This window comes from Ranitomeya imitator, chromosome 1 (assembly GCF_032444005.1).
Source record: "Ranitomeya imitator isolate aRanImi1 chromosome 1, aRanImi1.pri, whole genome shotgun sequence".
In the NCBI taxonomy this organism is placed as follows: Eukaryota; Metazoa; Chordata; class Amphibia; order Anura; family Dendrobatidae; genus Ranitomeya; species Ranitomeya imitator.
This window is the reverse complement of record NC_091282.1, coordinates 931,882,740-931,906,497: the sequence shown is the minus strand read 5'-3', so window position 1 is coordinate 931,906,497 and position 23,758 is coordinate 931,882,740. Positions and strand designations below refer to the sequence as shown.

The 23,758-nt window shown below is 40.0% G+C and overlaps 1 protein-coding gene across 2 annotated transcripts in view; it reads left to right on the top strand.

Annotated features, from left to right (window-relative positions):
- Positions 1 to 211: 211 nt before the first annotated feature.
- UNC5C (unc-5 netrin receptor C) overlaps positions 212 to 23,758 on the top strand; it is a 554,596-nt gene continuing 531,049 nt past the window's right edge. For both annotated transcript variants that reach the window (XM_069743602.1, XM_069743601.1), the window contains exon 1: positions 212 to 828. In XM_069743602.1, coding sequence (XP_069599703.1) covers positions 714 to 828 — 115 coding nt within the window. In that variant the 5' untranslated portion in view covers positions 212 to 713. The remainder of the gene's footprint in view (positions 829 to 23,758) is intronic.

Here is a 23,758-nt window from a genome sequence, read left to right as displayed (position 1 = left end):
CTGAATGCTGCCTATGTATCAGTGTGTAACCCCTTCCTCACTGAGTGGTATCAGCGGAGGGGATTTTAATTAAGCGCAGGAGTAAAAGACCAATGTGTGTTTGTTGCCTTACTGAGTGCTGATTCCAGATCCAGGGATCCATGTCTGCTCTTCCAGCCAGGGAGGTAGGGCTGAGAGGAGAGGGAGCAGGGTAGCAGGAGCTGACTTTCTCACAGTCTCCTTGTAACAGAGAACAGAGGCAGACACACATTTTCTCTGCCATCCACATGCGTGTGCTCTCACACAGCTCCAGTGCACTCCTAATGCTTCACCTCATGCTCCTCTACCTGCGCTCAATCACTCTATGGGCTTTTAGGATCCTAACCGGCTGCTCTGTACAACATCACATAGATGCGTATGTGAGATTTTAAAGCATTTCTACAGTGATTTTTTTTTCCCCCATCCTGTTCTCATTTCCACCGAAAGGATTTCTTTTACTTTCTGACACATTTGCACAGATTTTCTCCTATCAATAAGGGATTAATGAAGCTGGAGAATAAGTCAGCGGTGGCTGCTGCTATTATGACCATTTGGGCATGAGATCTTTGTGACTTAAAAAAAGGAAATAAATGTACTTGAAATTGCCTGCGTAACTATTGGCAGCCTCTCCCAGCGTTGAAGAAAGTGGAGTTTGCCCAGCTATAGTGAGCCAGCTTGTTGTGCCTTCCAATACCATGAGGAAGGGTCTGGAAACTGCCAGCTGCGGTCTAAGGCTCGGATACATCCTGCAGATGTGTTTCCTACCTGCCCTGGCCATACTGACTGCCAGCAGTACCTTCGCAGCTCAAGGTAAGAACTTATCCCCGGGCAGGTAGAGCAAGAGGGCAGAGGATAAGCCTGTGGAGCTCAGTCCGCAGGTCCCTACTGCATGTGACATGGTCAATCTGTTTCTATGTGTTCCTATGTATGTGTGATGGATGGACTCTCCTAGCATGAGTGTGAGTTCCAGACATACAGTAATTCTTGACTTGTGGGTCTGAGCTATTGATGGCGGAATCAATCTGTCACATCCAAGATTTGCAGTGGAATCAGTTTGCTTTGCATCTCAAGTCAGCGGAGAAGGGAATTTTAGACATTATTGTTGGTTTTTAGAAGATTATGGTGGCAAGACAGACGATTGGATTGGGAATAAGTGGAGAAGGCGATCTTGAGATCACCTCGTCCGTCGTCAGTCTGTAGTGATGTGATGAAGACTCGGTGAAGCATTACAGGTTCTTTCCTCTCACTTTTAGCATTTCTAGGCTGAGCACTGAGCGGTGTACAGGAACTCGTTACTGGAATGAGACAAGCGGGGCATTCAGTTCATGATGTGCCAGAGTGGAGGGCAGAGCTCTTGTCTCTAACTAGTCCCCTGAACAACGTAGGGTGGTTCCACACCGGATGCCAGCCTGTCTGCTCAGTAGAGATTGGGCCAGGTATTACTGAGACTAATTAGTGATGCTTGCTCTGCTGTGAAATATGCTTCATAGCAAATCATTCAGGACATCACTACCTTCACATTGCAGTTCATAGGCTGTGATTGTTTTAATAGATGACAGTGCACTGGTTTCACTGTGCTACTGAATCACACTGGTTAGAAACACTTGCAGACTATGTGAAAACATTGCAAAAATATAAGCAGTGTGCATGCATGTTATATAAAGATACTTCGTGGATATATATTATATATATATTATGATTAGATATATATACAGTGTGTTATATATGTGCGTGTATATGATTATATGTGTGTATATATATATATATTTTATGCTAATATATATGTATATACATATACACGGCAGCACGGTGGCGCAGTGGTTAGCACAGCAGCCTTGCAGCGCTGGGGTCCTGGGTTCTAATCCCACCCAGGACAACATCTGCAAAGAGTTTGTATGTTCTCTCCGTGTTTGCGTGGGTTTCCTCCGGGTTCTCTGGTTTCCTCCCACATTCCAAAGACATACTGATAGGGATTCTAGATTGTGAGCCCCATCGGGGACAGTGATGATAATGTGTGCAAAAACTGTAAAGCGCTGCGGAATATGTTAGCGCTATATAAAAATAAAGATCATTATTATATATATATATATATATATATATATATATATATATATATAGTGAAGATACTCATTGGTTGGACATATCAGTATATATATATGTATATTGCGTGAAGCTACTTATTCACATGTGTCTGTATCTATATGTTGGCCCTATATAAGCAAACATGGTAAATAAAAAAAAAACTAGAATGTTCATTTCATAAATGTTTAGTTAGTAGGATAAGTATTTGTAAAATTACCTCTAAAAATTACTTAGCTGTTGTACTGCATATCTAACATGAAGCTCTCATCCAGTATAGCTCTGTGTTTTCACACATTTGCCGGCATATCTATATATCTTGCATAAATTGCTTATAGTTAATTAAAGTAGACATACTTGAAAAATGTATGGTATTGAGAACATTTGCATCTTCTTGCCTTTACACTGTATACACACTACATTATAGCACCATATACAGGCCAATCAACAAAGAGGACTTCTAAGTTTCATTAAAGTAATGTCTGAGTTTGGCTAATACAGCTCCAGAAGAAGTCAGATTGCATTAACCAGCAGTGGGGTGGAACGATTTTACCAACATTGTATATTCTAGCAATGATGTTTTCCTAACCACAAATTAGAGTGTTGGCGATGGAAGTGAGAGGTGAGATAATAGAGACGGTTTGCTGAAAATTAAGGGAGAATCAGCGCCGGGAGATTTCCAAATAGGTTTCCTCCTTAGATAAAATTCTTCAGAGAAACCAGGATGGGCTGGTGGGAAACAAGATCAATAAAGACAATCAGCCAAGAGATAAAGGGATTACTACCTTGAGAAGAGAATGAGAGGAGAGAACCAAGGCACATGTTTCCGTTACGCTTAGGCATGTGGATTTAAATTGATAGCTGTTTATCAAGTGCGTTTGATATCCACCCAAATCCCCCCCATGGATGTGATGATAGTTCTCATGGATTCTATCTGCAGAGTCCAGGGGAGCAGAAATTACATCCTCTATTTTCTAACCCGGGGACGCCTTTAAAGGTATTAACTATCAGCTTGGCTTTCTAAATTGTTGGAAAACCTAGGGCTTTCCTCTGACATATAAACTATTGGGTAACTCCTTCTCGCAGTTTGTACACTATAACCAAGGGTGCCAGTGAAAGCGATGTATAAAGTTTATGACCCAGTTTCTGTTTGGAAAAAAAAAAAATCACATAACTAAATAAATTCTATAATTGCAAATTTTGAGGCTGACTAATCTCAACTGGTACAAGAAAAGAAAACATAGCGTACTATATATACTATTGTATATCTATAATAGTAGAAATAACAAAAAGTTTGCAAGGACAAGGTCTTTTCGGGTAATATTCCATTATTTGTGTGTTTTTTTCATTAATCGAAAAAAAATACACATTTTATGGAAAGGAATGGAGGAATCTATGACAAGCATTCAGTAAGAAAGACCTTGATCCAAGAGGCATAGAATCTAAAATAAAAAGGTTTACGAAGCAGAAAGCGGTGGTGAAAAGAGATCCTTGAACATAGCCTTGTGGATCTGAAGTGTTGGCACTAGCTTAGTGTATTATAGATCTTCTTTCTATTTGCCTGTTTTTTAAAGATACAGTATGGACTGCCTGGTGTCCCCTGGGAAGCTGGCTATGCAAGGCATAGAACATTTAGTCAAAAGAAGCTTCTGTCAAGACAGTAACTGTATATTCTCAAGAAGGTGGGATCTATAACCTCGCTTTATCACAAGTCTTCATCTGTAGACATGATGTCAGAAAGGTCAGGGAGACACATATCAGAGCATCTTCTCCAGACATTACAAAGACTCTAAAGTGCAGATTAGAAATCTGTTTATACCTAATGCAAGTATTCTGTTCAACTTTTTAATTTCGGCATTGATCTTCATGGGTAGTGCTTTGATAAGAAAAGTAGAGTAGCTAGTCCTATATACAGTAGTATTACCATCGGACTTTTCTGACCATATATGACCACTTTGTTTTGGGTTGAGACTAAAGCAACATGGTCTAAACCAATTATGGTCCAGCCACTCTAGCATTGTCTTCCATTGTGCCAGAATAGTCAACTACATTGTACAGAAATGTAGGAAAAGTGCATTAAATATAAAAGCCATGGAAAGTATAAAGTGGACGAGTTCTCTCTGCACATTCTTTATTGGCTTCATTTGAGCGCATTACTCGGCACTTAAGGAAAAATATATTGCATCTGTTGATAAACTCCTTCAGTGATGGGACTAGAAGCAAGTTGTTCCAGTGAGTAGGAGTATGGTGCAGAAATAATGAAGATGAGCAGATTTGTTAATGCCTGTGAGAAAGCTGTTTCATGCTTCCTGGAAAAATGCTTTATTTTTTTATTTTTAATCAGCTGAACAAAGCAGTCTAGTCTTTTTAGATCCTTTGACAGAATGTGGCAAAACAGAGGAAATGGTATTAATGGACTAGTAGATACGGGAAGACACCCATATACAGTATCCTAAAAAATAAATAAGAAATAAATAAATACATGTTGGACCATGAGTAGTTCATGATCATAAATGACATATATCCTACATCTTTACAACACAGAAATACCGTATTTGGCAAGTATTTTTTATTATTATTATATTATTATTATTATTGTTATTATTGTTATTATTATTAAAGCGCCATTTATTCCATGGCACTTTACATGTGAATCATTCTTTTACTGATATTATTATTCATGTATATCATGGTATTTTGATAGACAACATGGTGACACAGTTGGCATCAAGGATTCAATTCTGACGAAGGACTATATCAATATGGAGACTGTATATTCTCTCCGTGTTTGTATGCATTACCTCCAGTAATTAAATGTCCTCCCATCCTATATCCATCTCTGGTATGGGATAGGAAATATTTATTGTCAGCCCCATTAGGTACACAGACGCTCATGTAAGTGACAACCATGTTTATGTAGCATTGTGGAACATAGTGGTGCTATGTAAGAATCAGAAAAAAAAATCACATTTACGACATTGGTTATACTTCTGACGCCCATTCGTATGAGATTACAAGTTGGCACAGAGGTCATATCAATCCTTCACAAACTTTTCCTATGCATAGAAACCTCCAAATGTTCTTAGGCTATGGTCACATTGCGTTATGGCGGTACGTTTAACGGGCTACGTTACACCGCGGCATAATGCAGTGTAACGTAGTCCGTTAACGCCGCCATTGATTGTAATGACGAACGCATCGCTAGCGCACGCCCAATGTGGGCGATGTGCCGTCATTTGAGTGACGGACCGCAAACGCTGCTTGCAGCGTTCGCGATCCGTTCCTCGCTAGCGCAGATCAGGGATCTGCGCTAGCGGGATCGGCAAACGCGATCCCTTTTGGGACACTGCATTAGCGCAGTCCGTAGCGCTATGCGCTAAACGGACTGTCCTAACGCAGTGTGACCCTAGCCTTGGTAGCATCTTCTTTACCCATTGTGTCTTACATGTATGGCTATCTAGCATCTCATTGATCTATTGGGACAGAGGAACAAAGGCTAGCCTAGCCTAAATTTGATAACTTCATTTCTGCTGTCATATGTGGGTTGAGGTTTTATCTATAGATCCCCAGCTATGCTCTCATTATTAGCACCGCTTCAGTTCAAAGTCCTAGCACATTAGAGTGATATTATGAAGCCTGAGATTCGGGAGGGGTCACTTGGTGGGTACAACTATGTTGTCAAGCAGACGGATACGTAAGGACAGCAGACACAAATTCTTGACCAGGGACAGGTGAGTGGTCTGTGCTTGTGAGGGAGCCAAGTTGAAAGCTTAATATGCTTGAAATGGGTGAGTGAGCATTGCCTTGGATATTACCTTTGTGGTTTCATCGTTCTGGATGCAGATAAGAAATGTTTTTCCTGATTGGCATGGAGGCAGGCAAGCTTTTTACAGCCACTATCAGACATGCTTTGCTTTCATTTGTGTTTGATAGACACAAGCAGTATAAGCTAAAGTATTATCTGGATGTAGATTAAAAGGCAAAGCTAATGGAGACGACACTTCATAGACATAACTTCAGTGGCAGCGTCAGACATTTGCATAGTAATGTAAGCAGGTGGTTAGGTAGATTTCATCTTCAGGTATAAAACCACTTAAGCAGATTTGCCCATTATACTGTATATACTATATGTGGCATGTTTTCATTGTTTTATTCAGACTATTATGAAACGATAGAGGGTGAAACAATTCCTTTTTCACAGATACAGTCTAGAGGCTTGATGTAGAATCTCATGCATTACACATTATAAAGCAAGTCATAAACAATGGACTTCTGAGAAGAATATAAACAATGAATACATTTTCTTGCAGTCATGAAACATCAGTAGAATGCACACATGTATGTGTCACTTGTCATGTTTTAATGTGCATTTATTGGTTGATTAATTACAAAGTAGCTCCCTACAGGTGGTTCTAGAGAGTTTTCCTAGTCTGAAGAAGAGCTAGTTTGCATAATTTTCCCCCTAAGACTCAATGCACAAGCTGTTAGGGGTCGAGTTCCCGCTTCTGCACAGGGGGAATCTCGAGCCATCTCCGCTGCGGTCTCCCATTCTTATCCAGCCGCAGTGGAGTCTGCTCAGCAGGGACGTCGGTCCCCAGCGTCTCGCTCATTCTCACTCTGTTCTGAGAGTTACTGCTGCTTCTCCAGTCTCTGCCATTAAAGTCAGTGCTGGTCAGCAGCGAGCGGACTTCTCTGGGACTAAGTCCTTGTCTGCACGTACTGAGCATGCCCAGGGTAAGATCTCCCGTTGGAGATCGAGGGTCATGTGCTCAGGCTCTGCAGCACATTCCATTGGTCCTCTTGGCAGGTCTTGGAAGGGCAAAAGTGCTGTAGCCACTTCCTGTGCTGCAACTATATAAACTGCGCATGACCACACGGCCATGCGCTAGTATTGTCTTACAATTGTTAATGTGTGTATGTTGTGAGTGCAAGTCGTCCTTGGATACCCCTACCCTATTGAATGTCTGTTCGCGGAAGGTGTATGGTTGCTATCTAGCGCCCGACTTATCCTACAGCACTAATCACACATTACAGCGTCCAGTTGCTGTGACCGCCAGTACGGCGCCGTGCACTTCCTCTGTGCTTTCCTTACCCAAGCCTGGGTGGTTAGTGGCGTTCGTCAGTGCGGCACCGCATGCACTCTTGTGCTTTAACATTGTTATGCAGTTTCCTTACACACCCAGTTGCGGTGTTGTGCCAGCAAGGGTCTAATCGGACTTCAATCCTAGTTGGGGTTGAGTTCGCTGACTACTTGCTCGCGCTTTAGGTGCGGTACCGCGGTCCTGTGACTTAACAGGATTGCTTCTTTCACGCTGGGTGAGGTTAACCCACGCGTGTATACTTTAGTGTACCGCCATATAGTCTGCAAATTGCTAGCAGCAGGTTTTCACCTGCACGGTGGACCCCGAACTGCGAACGCATCTATATCATCTGTCTTGGTGCGTTCCGCCAGTCCTAACACAAGCTTGTTCTCATCAATGACTCCTGAATGAAGTATACTTTAGATCCTAGGTAGCCCTACGTTAATAGAGGAGAGTCTTCAGTTCAAGATAATCATCTCTTGACAGAGCGCCTCCTGTACAGGAAGACCTGTTATCTTCACAACCCATTATTTAGAATGGGACCTATATAATACTTAAAGAAGCACTCCTCCCATCCAAGTTTTAATCTTCTCAATATATTGCAGTCATCATATTATAGCATTGTGTACTTACAATCAATTTTGAACTTGGATACCAAGGGCCCATCAATAACCAACTGCAGTGCCCTACTTTTTAACCACATGCAAATGTGACATTATCCTCAATTATAAATTTATATAACAAAGAACTGAGTAGATTGTTAAATGAATAGGATTCTGCCTTTGTCTGTACATAGTGATTCAAATATAATGTGCCAAATACTGCTCATATAAGAGGGTGGTGGCCTACTTTTGTACAGGGGCCCACAGGAGGATTCTCCTGTGGGCCAGTCTGAGCCTGCTTACAATTGCTCATTTTGCCTTTCTACCCAGCTAATTCATTTATTTCCCCTGCTCTATGTAGAAGCAGAACGTTTCTTCTCCCTACATGAGATATCTTGCTCTTCAACTCCTGACCCATCTGCTCCATCCCTCCTTTATCCCCTGCCAGGGACTATTGCAGTGATGTCTCATACAGGAAAAATTGACCTTCTGTTTCTACGTAGAGCTAAGAAGGATTCAGCTAGTCAGTTTTTAATCATGTGATGTCATAGACCTAATGGAAAAGAGAAGAATTAACTGGGTACAAAGGCAAAATAAGCGTATAATATGATGACTGAATAAGATGATACAAACTTTGATGGGAGTGCTTCTTTAATCTTCCCTATTGATGGTACCACCGAGAAATTGAACACTTACAGATTTCCCAACACACTACAACAGCTCAAAGAGGCTACCAACTGGATGGATATTTTGTGATCATCTCATTTTCTAGGGCACTTCTAACAAATAGGCATTGTCCAAAGAAAATAATCCCTTCAAATGGAATCTGTCACTAGTGTTTTCCTTCCCCACCTGAGAGCAGCATGATATAGAGACTGAGATACCGATTGTGTCACTGGGCTGCTGATATGGTCACTGTTTTATCTGCTGCAGATCTACCTGTCCTCTGAATGCTGAGCTCTGAATAACCTTGCCCACACTACTGATTGGCAGCTATCTGTATACACTGTGCATAGGCAGAAAGCTGCTAATAAGTGGTGGAGACCTGGGTTATACAGAACTCATGAATATGGAGCACTAAATTACAGCAGGTTTACTAGTCCCCTAGTGATAATCGCCAGCTCCAGTGATTTTATAAAAACTACTAGAAGGTGGTCCCATTCTAATGCATCAGGTATTCTAGAATATGTATGTATGTATGTATATAGCAGCCACATAGTATATAGCACACCCCACGCAGTATATAACACAGCCCATGCAGTATATAGCACAGCCCACGCAGTATATAACACAGGCCACGCAGTATATAACAGTGGCCACGCAGTATATAACACAGACCACGCAGTATATAACACAACCCACGTAGTATATAACACTGTCCACATAGTATATAACACTGTCCACATAGTATATAGTAGCCACGCAGTATATAACACAGCCCACATAGTATATAACAAAGCCCACGCAGTATATAACACTGGCCACGTAGTATATAGCAGCCACGCAGTATATACTGTAACACAGCCCATGTAGTATATAGCAGTGTGGGCACCATATCCCTGTTAAAAAAATAATTAAAATAAAAAAAAGGTTTTATACTCACCCACCGGCATCCAGAGAAGCTGTCCCGATGCGCGTGCTGCTACCGCCAGCTTCTGCTCCCAGCGATGCATTGCAAAATTACCCAGCTGACTTAGCGGTCTAGCGAGACTGCTAAGTCTTCTGGGTAATTTCAAAATGCATCTCTGGGAGCGGAAGCTGGCGGCAGCTGCGCGCGCATCGGCGGACGACGGAAGGTGAGAATAGCAGGTTTTTTATTTTTTTATTATTTTTCACATTAGATCTTTTTACTATTGATGCTGCGTAGGCAGCATCAATAGTAAAAAGTTTGTCACACAGGGTTAATAGCAGCATTAACGGAGTGCGTTATCCGCGGCATAACACGGTCCATTAATGTTGCCATTAACCGTGTGTCAGCGCTGACTGGATGGGAGTATGGTGCGGGCGTCGGGCACTGACTGACTGAATGGAAGTAGGGAGGGACTAATTCTCGGCCGGACTGTGCCCGTCGCTGACCAGCGACACTGGATTGCCATTACAGACAGACAGACAGACGGAAGTACCCCTTAGACAATTATATATATAGATAGCTTGCAACCCATTAAGTAATAAATTGCTATAATCAGGTTCCCTATATCATGCTCCTTTCAGATAAGGTGGCAAACAGTTTATGACAAATTTTCTTTAAGAACATTATTTGGTGACGATCTAGAAGTGATGCAATGTGTTGTTAGCTTATCCTATAATAATATTATACTCTCCTGTGCCCTTTTATAAATGTCTGCACTGAGCTGCATGTGGTAGTGATGCCATTGCAGCACTTGTGCAGTCATTTCACTTTCATTATTGCAATGAATCAAACCAGGCAACTGTCAAAAACATTCAGTGGAGCTGGCGCCCGTCTCTCCATTCAAGATAGAGTGCCACACCACAGAGTTCGGTTCAAGAGCCCCATTCTCGAGATTCTGGGCCTCATCGACTGGATCCCCTGGTAATTCAGGATGGATGGAGGATAACATATACAATCGGGAATAACTAAGTGGCATACACATACAGAAAAGGGTCACTGTGCAAGAACAATATATGGGCCTTTTCAATCCAATGACTCACCATAGTGCACTATTCCCCCTGCTTTTGAGGTAATAGTGGCCCGCTTACCTCTTGGGCCCATGTGGCTGCACACCTTACATCAGTAATATGTCCGCCCCAGGATAAGTTAATATATTGCTAATAATCATTCTAAATATGAATTACTATATTAAACATTTTTTTCTATTTTGCATTATTTTGCACTATTAAATGAAGGGCAAAATATACCTACTACGTCCTATCAAAAAATAGAGAAAGCTGAAAAATGAGCATAACTAATTAATTAAAAGGCCTGTCTTTATTAATAGTCAGTTCTGAACCAATGATATGGAAAACCACATGAGTCAGAGTGCAGATCAGCATGGCAGGGTCTGGACACGTCTGCGGGTAAGAATGGTGGGCAGGCATTGGACTGTCCATCATAGATGACAATGTGCTAGGAGGGGGGTGACAGTTGGAGAGATCTGCAATTGTATTGACGTCTGCAGTTATGAACTTGGCACATAAAGCGCTACTGTGTGTTTTTCATTAGCAGTCTCAGCAAGTAGATCTTAAATGATGTCCCGTATTAAAGCAAAAAAGGAGCTTCTCCCTTTCCCCACTTACAGTAAATACTTCCTTCAGTCTTTCAATTATGCATGGGATTCAAGCTTCCCTTGACGACACCTATTTTTATTCATTTGGATAAATGAAAATGTTAATAGTTTTCCATATTAGGAATGATTTCTGAGTCATAGTAGAATGCCGTATATTGGAAAATGATCATATGCCCACTACCATAAGAGGACAGTATTGCCGTGCCGCAGATGCTGTAAAGCTGAAGAAACAGGAGTTAAATTACTCATTACTCTGAGTTAGTGCTCCAGGCTAAGTGTAACCCTTGATGGGGTTAAGAGAGCACAGACCTGGCAATTAAATGCAGACATTTACTTTGAGTGGAGCTGAACCAACACTGCTAAGATCACCAGTCCAGTGACATTAGAAGCAGGTGACCAGGCAGATGCTGATTGCCGAAAGGCTGCAGGGGATTGACTGGTTTTCTTCTGATCCATGGAGACTGCTACAAGGTCTGTAAGAAGACCATGGCCATAAAGTTCTTGACAGGGGCATAATTAGTTCAATACTCCCAGTAAACTTTACTCAGATTCTTCAGTCCTTTTTTTTATAGTTTCAGCGAATTTGATCCCAGCATTTAAGATGTTTCCACTCAACAGTCAACATGGTTGTCTTCAGAGGTTTCCAGTACACTTACAAGGTAATCCTATGCTGCCTATAAATATGGATACAATCATCATGTGTACACATGAGTTTAGGGATGATTGGAAAATCGATCATCAACTCATTTTTGTGGTCCTGAAATACTTTACTCAGACTTAGGGAGTAATTCTATGCCACAAATGCACAAGGATGCAATCAACGAGCACATGGAAATATGAGATATGGAGTGATTCTGGCAAAGAAACCCTAAAAATGTTAACCCTGACACACTTACAAGGGGAAATTATCGTCCATGCTATCATGAAATAGTGCAAATCATGCAATCTTTGGAAGGATGCCCTTGAAAAGAGTTGTCACATGTTCTACTAGGGTCCTTTACTATAATAAAGGGACAGACTTGAAGGACAATAATAGTTTCAAAGCATATTCTGCAGCATGATTACAGCTGTTCCTGCTGATAACACTTATTGATGGGGGCCCTCAGAAACAAGGCCCCTATACTCTTTGATGACAACATCTATTTTAAAGTAAGTTTGACAATTATATAAACACTGAAGATCAGGCTTTTGAAACTCTTGTTGATATCATGGGATGAAATGTGTCTGGCCATACAGTGTATTGTTATAGAGATACTGTACCTAAAGTTATCTTGACTCAGAAAATATAAAACTGGTACAAAAAGTTTAATTCAACTCCTAACTTGAAATCAGTCAATGGCTTTGGCAGTGTTCAGTTATCTTATAAGTTATCTTGATAACTTCTGCTACAAGTTATCAAAATGGCGCTTTGTGAATCATGATAACCTTTGATACATCTTTACATGCAGGCCTTTCAATATTGTAACTGTCATCCATTTTTCTAGCTTCTAGAGGAAAATAAGCTTTAACTTTATTCTTTAACTTTATTCTTTAAATTTTTTGTAGCACGATTTGTTTGCTTTGGGTATTGTCTTGCAGCATGACCCATGAGAATGTCCTGACATTTTCCTTTAGAATTTGCTATTATAATTCATATTTAATTGTTCTGTCAATGATGGAAAGTCATCCTAGTCCAGATTCTGCAAAACAGGCCCAAACCATGATACTACCACCACTATGCTTCATAGAAGGTTTGAGGTTTTTATGCTTAAATACTGTGTGATTTTTTTTTCAACATGAGTCTCCTAATTTAAACTATAAAGGTAGCATAGTAACATACTAACATAGTTAGCAAGGCCAAAAAAAGACATTTGTCCATCCAGTTCAGCCTATATTCTGTCAGAATAAATTCCCAGATCTACGTCCTTCTAAAGAACCTAATAACTGTAAGATACAATATTGTTACGCTCCAGGAAGACATCCAGGCCTCTCTTGAACCCCTCGACTGAGTTCACCTTCACAAACTTCCCAGGCAAGGAATTTCAGATTCTCACTGCCCTAACAGTAAATAATCCTCTTATATGTTGGTGGAAAAACCTTCTCTCCTCCAGACGCAGAGAATGTCCCCTTGTGTACGTCACCTTCCTTCGTATAAACAGATCTTCAGATAGATATTTGTATTGTCCCATTATATGCTTATACATGGTTATTAGATCGCCCCTCAGTTGATTCCATCTTCACATGTCTATAACATTACATTTATCATTGTTAAACTGCATCTGCCACTTTTCGGCCCAATATTCAAAGGTCTATTTTGGTTTCCTCCATCCAGAAAACATCATTCCAATATTCTTCTGGCTTATCCCGTGTAACCTTTAGCAAACTACAAGCAGGCAGCCATTTACTTTTTGAAGATCAGGGGCTGTTACTATGCAATCTTGCCATGCAAACCATAATTGTTTAATGCACTCCGGATGGTGAACTCATTAACATTATCTAATATCAGAGACGCCTTTAGCTGCTTAGAAGTTATCTTGGGTTCCTTTGTGACATAACCAACTATTATGTTCCTTGCTCTTGGAGTGAGCTTTGATATAGTTAATCACTCCTGGAGAGGGTAATAACTGTTTATAATTTCCTCCATTTGCACAGAATCTGTCTGACAGTGGTCGGTGGAGTCCAAAATCTTTAAAGAAGGTTATGTAACCTTTCCTTGCATGATGAGCATCAACAACAATCCATCTTCTGAGGTCCTCAGAAATCACCTCTGTTCATGCCATGATACACTTCCAGAAATGTGCTGTGAAGATCATACTTTGAAAGATCCCCATTCTTTAAATACAACAGGTCTCCCACTCACTCCTGATTGTCATCCTATTGATTGAAAACACAAGACGATAATTTCACCTTCACACAATTAATTGCTAATATAAGGTTTACATACTTTCTCTATGCATATTTCTCCTTTAGAGAGGAACAAAATTTTAACTCTAGTGCCACCTATTGGAAATAGCTAGAGTTCAAATCTTCTTCCTCGCTGAAGAGGCAATTTGCATATTTAATTTCCCAGAGGAGTATTGCTTGACCCAGAAGTCTCCTTACTCTGGTATGTCAGACATGTCACTCTCCACAAGGCGAGATGTTATCCCTTAGATTCCATACTTTTTTTTACCCACTGACATGTGATATTGGATCATTTTCCAAGAGTGGAAAGAAATATAATATATTTTACTCATTTATTCGATTTGGTTCTTTATGTACATTTAGAACTTGCGTGAAAACCTGATGTAGTTTTAAGTCAAATTTATGCAGATAAGATGGAAAATCCTGAAGGGTTGACAAACTTTTAAACACCGCTATAACTGCTGAATTTGTGAAATATGAGAGGATCACTACACAGTTACTAAATTTTGTTGACTCGCCTTTACAGATAGTAGGGGAAAATCTACTACTCAGAGGATCCATTGACATTATTTGACGTTCGTCAGAGCTCCAGTGTTTTGGACGGCACAAACAGTGTTGTCTGCAGTGGCTATTGTTTATGTCGAAAATATGAAAACATAATTGAAAGCCTGACGGACCCCATTATAAGTCTATGAGGTCTGTCACTACGTGCTGAAATCCGTTTGAACAAATGAATCCATCATTGCTGTCATAGCTCGATTATGCAGAGTAGCCACAATGTTATAGTGAACAGAGCCTTTCTCCTGACACTATAAGCCCTTGCTGGGATACAATTTTTTTGTTCCATTATTTTTCATTATGTCACTTTTAGAACGTAACTGGCCACAGTGTATAAATCTATGTACGTATGTCATACTGGGAAAAATGTCTTCAAGCAGGAGAAGAAAAAAAAATAATCAGCATCTTCGAAGTGCTTGGTGCGGAAAATGTGAATTATAACATGAGAATAGTAAAATCTTTTGGGGATACACTTTTAATTAAGTGCCTACACGTTTCTTGCTTCAGAAAGACTTAATTATCTCAGTGTTAAAAAAAGGAGCATTTTATTTGTAGATCTCCCTCTGAAGTGTCTCGCGTGTATCAGTCAATAAAGCGCTGAGCTGCAGATCGCGGCAAATTCAGAAGGCTGCAAGCGGCATGCAAATGATTGCGTGTTTGTAGTCAGTCAGAGATGAAGAATGAGCAGAACAGGGACATAATGCATTGTTAGACCAATAATTGTGCCTTAATGAATGCTTGTCCTCTAACCTTACCCAGGCAAGACATAACATCTTTTATTGGTTTAACCCCGTAGTCTGAGGGCACCATTATAGAGCCAAACATAAGTGATTCCATTGTACTTGCTGTAGGAATTTAGAAGTTATAACTCGCTTCCTAAATATTTGCATACTTTTACATAGTTTATTTTTATCGTGAGTGCTGGACAGTATGCCATTGTATCATAGTAACATAGTAACATAGTAACATAGTTAGTAAGGCCGAAAAAAGACATTTGTCCATCCAGTTCAGCCTATATTCCATCATAATAAATACCCAGATCTACGTCCTTCTACAGAACCTAATAATTGTATGATACAATATTGTTCTGCTCCAGGAAGACATCCAGGCCTCTCTTGAACCCCTCGACTGAGTTCGCCATCACCACCTCCTCAGGCAAGCAATTCCAGATTCTCACTGCCCTAACAGTAAAGAATCCTCTTCTATGTTGGTGGAAAAACCTTCTCTCCTCCAGACGCAAAGAATGCCCCCTTGTGCCCGTCACCTTCCTTGGTATAAACAGATCCTCAGCGAGATATTTGTATTGTCCCCTTATATACTTATACATGGTTATTAGATCGCCCCTCAGTCGTCTTTTTTCTAGACTAAATAATCCTAATTTCGCTAATCTATCTGGGTATTGTAGTTCTCCCATCCCCTTTATTAATTTTGTTGCCCTCCTTTGTACTCTCTCTAGTTCCATTATATCCTTCCTGAGCACCGGTGCCCAAAACTGGACACAGTACTCCATGTGCGGTCTAACTAGGGATTTGTACAGAGGCAGTATAATGCTCTCATCATGTGTATCCAGACCTCTTTTAATGCACCCCATGATCCTGTTTGCCTTGGCAGCTGCTGCCTGGCACTGGCTGCTCCAGGTAAGTTTATCATTAACTAGGATCCCCAAGTCCTTCTCCCTGTCAGATTTACCCAGTGGTTTCCCGTTCAGTGTGTAATGGTGATATTGATTCCCTCTTCCCATGTGTATAACCTTACATTTATCATTGTTAAACCTCATCTGCCACCTTTCAGCCCAAGTTTCCAACTTATCCAGATCCATCTGTAGCAGAATACTATCTTCTCTTGTATTAACTAATGTATCACTCATGCAATCTCATTATTTTACTAATTTAATTTCTTCCCCATGATTTTCTGATTTTTTTTTCCCCAAAATGGTGCCTGATATTACAAATCTAAGGCTACGTTCCCAGGATGAGCTTTCGGTGAGTTTTTAATGTTGTAGATTTTTTTCCACCATTTCTGCACTAAGTAAAATAGGTTGCTAGCTTTCTTTTGAAAATATGCAGCGTTAAAAATTCACCAAAAACTCATCGATGGAACACTGCCTATAGAATATTTATGAAGAATCAATTAAAACCTATTAATTACGAACTGATTTTTGACCACAGTGACCAAAAGGCTGCTGTCGTCATTTTGTGAAACCAGCTTGTAATGTGAATATAACTTGATATACGAAGTTATGATAGATGGCATGTTGAACCAGGAAATTAGTCTGATTGCCATTTGTAGATGGGGAAGAGGTAGTTATATGAATACTATGGGCCGCTGAGGAACAGTTAAGCTACCTTCAGCCCCATTCTATATCCTATTTTGAGGCAAGGTTTCTTGTGCATAAGTATTTGAAACCAAGGACAGGAATAGGTTCAAAACTTTCAAAGATGAAAAACAATAAATCCCAAACTCCCCTCCATACAAATGAGAACTCAGCTTGGCCAGCAGCTGGGGAAGCACGGCAGCCTTGCAGTGCTGGGGTCCTGGGTTCAAATCCCACCAAGGACAACATCTGCATATACGAACACCAAATGGTCAGCCAAGTTTCATCTAATGTGTATGAGGACTCTTCATTTCCAAAAGTGGTTTTCTAAACAAGATCAGGGATATAAATGATCCTTTATCTCTGGAGTATGGATACTATACCATGAATCAACATCAGAAAAAAGTCATTTTGACTTCTTTCCCCATTTATTTCTTGTATGCCTTTTTTTCTCTATTTAGCTATTTGTTAATCATCAGAAGCATTATTTACAGCACTTGTTTGAGGTTTGATACCAACGTCTAAAATAAAAAGATTTGTAGGTATCAAAAAACCTATAATGAGTTAAATGACTTTATACCAGGGAGGGACATTGGCTAGGACATTCTTAGCATATGTTCATCCCTCCAATTATGGTTTCCGCCTTGTATAAAAATACTGCATGGAAACTGTTGAGAAAACTGATCCTATGCAGTACAAGAACAGTTTGGTGGCATCACTTGTTATGATGTAAGATATCTTTGTGCACCGGACTGGAAAAACTTACTTGCTTTGGTTCCACTCTATGTCTGGCAGAGAACGACAAAATATACAACTTTGCCATAATTTGTGCCCGGCTTGTGACCACTGTAATTCCAACCAAAACTACCAATTGTTCCCAGTAGTAAGTTTATTGGTTCATTGCTTTAGTTTTGACTGCGCTTTTGGGATGAAAACTAAAATGTTACTTGTCGGTTTGGCTCTAGTCTGTTCACAATGGCTGTGATTATTGTATCTAATCCATGATTATAGTGTTATTTGGCTGATGTTTAAAAAACAATATTAAAAAAAGAAATTGTTTATTGATTGGCCTCAATGTCATAGACAAACATATTCTTGGCAAGTTCATTTTAATTTCATGTGATTTTAGGCTGCATATGTTCGTTTGGGTCGCTGACAATAATCTGTTTCTCAGCTGACAGCTCATTGTAATACTGGGCACACAATTTTACTGCCATTTCATTAACAAAATGGACTGAAGATCTGACAAAGCTGCCAAGTTCGTTTTAAAAAGGTTGTTGCAAAATAGACTTTTATGACATCTAAATCAGAAAGCAGGGTTCTGTAACTGTCATTGGTTTCATGGAAAATTACTACACCTCTCTTTTATGGGCCAGAACCAACTCGTTTTTGCAATCTGTAAGAAGTGTGTTGTCGACTTCTCCCATGATGTCTAATTGACATATTCACTTGGGAACATGCATCCTAGGCAGCTGACATCTTGGACAGTCCTTTTCTTGAAGACACTATAAACAAGTATTTTTACTGCAGTTAAAGATGCTCTATAGATTGATGTTATGAAAGCTTAAAATTGTTATCTGGAACTTCTATAATTTTTCATAGGTTATGCATCTTTATAAAACAAAGAAATAATCTTTAGCTACAACTTCCAAATACTCAGTCGTTGGAATGATGAGACCACTGATTGGATGGGACATCAGCACCTTCGGTGGAATAATGTCCAATTCATCAGTCACCTGACAGCTGAGACCACTGATTGGCTTCATCAGTGCTAACCACTCTACCAAATCCCAGGGGTTGCCATGGCTTTTAGCCTCGTATATAGGGATCTGGATTTACACAAGGGCACCTGAGCCAGTGCCAAGGAGTCGGCTCCTGTTTAGTGGTGCAGTGAGGCAAGAAGAAAAATGAAGTAGCCAGCACAGAGCCAAGAAGTATGGGTAGTGAAAAAATAGTCTGGCAGGAGAAGTCAGGTCAGTAAAGAAGCTGAAGTCAGAACCAAGAATATCCACTAAGACACAGGAGCTGAGATGCACACATGAGCTTATTAGGCTACAGCTGTAAGTGGGTGGGAAATGATTCTCAGGGGTTTAAATAGCTTGCAGGCCTACCCAGGACTCACAGCAAGAAGAAAGACAAACTAGAGTTTATCCCCAAAGCTTCAAGACTGGCCAGAAACACAAGTTCCAGGAGTAAAACAGGTCTACTGAATAGTCATGCTGGGTCAGTCCATGATCAAATAGAGGGAACAGGCACCAGCATAGAGGTCACATTTCAATGAAAAGCAATTAAAACTATGGTTACCTTATGGTAAAATTTGAAAACTCCTTGATAACCCTATAAATCATTATATTGTAAAATGTTATACAAATTTCTAATAAAGAATATATTCCAATTCCCCTGATAGCTTCAGAACCCCTGTTTGCAGACAGTGAATGGCAACATTCGTATTTGCATTAAAACCTTTGCTGATCATACCCTTATTGCACCTTGTACCTTTGTCCGTTGCATAGGATAAGGAAAGGTTTGAAGCTCCAATTGTAAGCAATTAATGTTTCCTTATAGTCACAACAAACAGAGAATAGATTAAAAGTTGAAGCAAAAAAGTTAACAAACTTATTGGAAAGTAGCCTTTTCAATCAGGGTTGAATATAGTCACAAAAAGGCTGCTTTATACTTTACCATAAACCGTGAAGTGCTGGCGATCGCTGAAATTTCAGTAGAGTATTTATTGTTTACTATTAAATAGGCACTTGAAATTGCAGAATATCATGAAGACCAGACCATCCTTCAAATGTCTTTGTTTTTAAGTAGACAACAAAAGTAAAGTGATTTATGTTCAGAGTTGCTTACAGAGCAGCACATAGCAGCATTTGACTTAAAGTATCATATGAACCAAGTCAAATTTTTTAAATCCCGTGACTAATCATATCCATAGATGTTTCTTTTATACCTAAAGAACCATAAGAAAGAGGAAAACAATTGTGATGTGAAACCATAATTTTAGTAGAATGCCTAAATCATAATTTATACCGCATTTACATTCATGGCTCTCATTTCTAAGTATAAGCAGTTCGTAATATTAAACTTGGTGTGATGTGATGGACACATTTGCAGTCATTTCTCTAGATATTAAATCAATTCTGAACACATTTACATCAAATAAATGTACTTTTATGAGATTGAAATCTTTTACAGTTGTCAAATTCAACTAGTTGGGATGGCTTCATGAAAGACCATTCAAGGGTATTCCAATATTATAAAGTGATGACATATAATTAATATGTTGAGATACCAGTTTGTCATCTTCACTGACACCAAATTGACTGCAGACTTGAACCCTTAGGGTACCGTCACACTATACGATTTACCTACGATCACGACCAGCGATATGACCTGGCCGTGATCGTAGGTAAATCGTAGTGTGGTCGCTGGGGAGCTGTCACACAGACAGCTCTCCAGCGACCAACAATGCCGAGGTCCCTGGGTAACCAGGGTAAACATCGGGTAATTAAGCGCAGGACCGCGCTTAGTTACCCGATGTTTACCCTGGTTACAAGGGTTAAACTAAAAAAAAACAAACAGCACATACTTACATTCTGGTGTCCGTCAGGTCCCTTGCAGTCTGCTTCCCGCACTCAGTGACTGCCGGCCGTAAAGTGAAAGTGAAAGCACAGCCGCTGTGCTCTGCTTTCACTTTATGGCCGGCAGTCACAGTGCGGGAAGCAGAGACGGCAAGGGACCTGACGGACACCAGAATGTAAGTATGTGCTGTTTGTTTTTTTTTAGTTTAACGTATGTAACCAGGGTAAACATCGGGTAACTAAGCGCGGTCCTGCGCTTAGTTACCCGATGTTTACCCTGGTTACAAGCGAACGCATCGCTGGATCGCATCGCTAGATCGCTAGATCGGTGTCACACACACCGATCTAGCGATGACAGCGGGAGATCCAGCGATGAAAGAAAGTTCCATACGATCTGCTACGACGTACGATTCTCAGCAGGATCCCTGATCGCTGCTGCGTGTCAGACACAGCGATATCGTAACGATATCGCTGGAACGTCACGAATCGTACCGTCGTAGCGATCGAAATGTTATAGTGTGACGGTACCCTTAGGCCAGACTACCCCTTTACACTCTGAGTAGACATATCAAATCTACACATCAACCTAGTTGCTCCATCAGACAGAACCGCGCATCCAGACAGAGAATTAACTGGGAATTGAAGGAGCAGCAACTTTAAAAGGTGCAAAGTTTTTCACAAAGCTTTCAAAGCTTTCAAACTCCATAGTCTCCCACAGGATGTAAAATTATGGCATAACCCAGAAACATACCATCGCTTTATGAGATGGAATAGCCTAGTTATTTCATTATGCCTTCTTGTATGATGATGTCTTCTTATAACTTTGGTGGTTCTTCCCTAATTAATTGACCCTAATCCAAATATCCTGACCTCTTCTATTGGTCTTGACATGCACTAGTAATTTACTGCAGAAATCTGAGATTGTTTTTGTGTGTAAGGCAACGATAATGGCGGACCATACTTCATTAAAATATGAAGTTGACTGATCTTCTGTAAACACTTTCATGAGGCAATCAAGTATGACTAAGAGTGAATGCAAAAATTGTTTCACTAGGAGAGCTATAATATCTTTGGCCTCTCCTTCCAACAAACACATGAACTTTTACAACAAAGCAGCTGTGTCATCTACAGCAATTCCATAGAATATGCCATTAGCCGGGAATAGGCCTGACGGAGTTTCATCTTACACTGTAAACATGACCAGCTCGTTGATGTTATATATGAAGGTATATTAGGAGAAATGTACTGCATTAGTCATTTGGCAGAGGAAACACAGCAAACAGTAAAATGCTGCTATTAATTGTTTTACATGAATGCTACTATCAGCCATTTAATTTTAGTTCAGCAGGAAAAAAAATACAATCATTAAATCTACTAAGCAAGAAAGTTCACTTGAGGAGTTGACACTGGGTTATTAAAAAAGACTTCTTCACATGGTACAAAAATGTGTGTATAATAGAAAGTCTCATTAGCTCTAACCTGCCTTGATTAAATAAATTAGTTGGGCCCCATAAAATGAGGAAAATGTGTTGATTTGTAATCATTGTTAAAAGGTTAAAAATTATAAGATGTCTCACTAAAAGGGTGAGTAAATTAAAGCTACAAGAGCACCTGACACTGGTTGTGTAAGACAAACTGGAGGAGATTTACCAAGCTCAATACTTCAGAATTGTGCCTCAGTGTACCCCAAAAACTGCCAAACAAGCCTTACACTTGTCAAGTGGCATAACAGATTGGCAAAAATATGACAATTTGTGCCACAATTGGATCCGAAATTTGGTGCTTAATATTGAGGAAAGCTAAGCCAACCAGAAGTTAGTTGGGTCATTGATGGACACAGAAAGAAGAGGTCACCTGTGCAAGAACGGTATCTGGGCTGATTGCAGGCCAACAGCTCATCATAATGCACCCCTTATTTATCTGTAAAAGTGCTACACTAGGCTGTGTGTCCACAATGAATTTTTGATGAGTTTCTGATGCTGAGTACTTTCATTGCATTAAAAACGCAGTATCTTACAGTTCCAGCAAAGTGAATGGGATTTATAGAAAAATCATACGCCCTTCGTGTTTTCTTTCTCAGTTTAAACTGACCTGTGGTGCGTGTTTCAAATCGGCCACATGTCAGTTTCTCCTGGAAGTACACTGAGTTTTATATCCAGATTTTTGCCATAGACACGCATTAGATGCTGAAAATCTGCGGGTAACAAATGCAAAGACGCTTTTAGCCATTTCTGGGGCAGAAGCGCAAAGCGACATGAATTAAAACAAGACATACCAAAGAGTAACAAAAGATGCAGTTTTAAAAGTGCAATAAAAATGCTTGTAAAGAAAGAACTCAAAATTGCAATGAAAAAACGGAAGTAACTTACCCTACCTGGCAGACTACAAGATGCACCAGACTATAAATTTAGCAAATCTCTTGGGTATTCCCTTTACTCTTTTCATTTTTTCATACCAGTGATTGTGAACAACACTGTTTCCTATGCAGCCTGTATCTGGGAGAACTGCTCTGCAGGAAAAAAATTAGGAGAGAGCTGAATGCTACACCAGCAATGCATCCACTTCATTCACAACTTTGTAGAGGTTTCAGAGATTGGATTCCCACCGATCATAAAGTGATGACACATCCTGGACGTGTACCATTAGTTTATGACATGGGAAAACCATTTCAATCTTAATGTTTCTTTCTTCATGTGAATAAAAAAAAAAAAAAGCAGCTGGTCACATATTTTTCCAGGGAAAATTGATCAGTTGATCTCTGCAATGCTTCTTGTATTAAATGGGCTGTGTTATGAGACAATATCTTTAATTCTATGAATATTATGTGATAAAATAAAAACTAGCCAGAAAACTGCTATACCCCATGTTAAATAGAGGAGAACATTTGTGCCATCCTGATCATAACCTGTTACTATAATTTTATCCAAACCCAATAAAGTTTGTCAAGCATCAGATGATCATATCTTTGTAGAGAAGTGTCTCCTGGTATCATTATTGCTGGATGTCAGGATCATTGCTTTATAAATCGGTGATGACGGCTATTGATATGATCTTGACCCATTGTGCCATGGCCTCTTTCCAGTTTATGGATGTATACTTCATCAAGTGTAAAAAAAAAAGTCTCCTCTGCATCTTTCACCACCCCTCTCGGAGAATGCTGAACAGAACAGCAAATGTTTGAAAGCTCTGAGTCAACAATGCCTGGTGATCAGGTTTCTAGTTTTGACAAATAATTTGAAAGCCAAATGTGCACCGAAAAACTGATACCCTCTATGTATTTCATCTTGCTCATCAGTCTCAGAGGTTTACTAATGGTTCTCTTCTTATTGTCATGTGTTGAAACCTGCAGACAAAACTAAGGAGCAGGAACAGAGCCAAAGAGTTCTAGGATTCA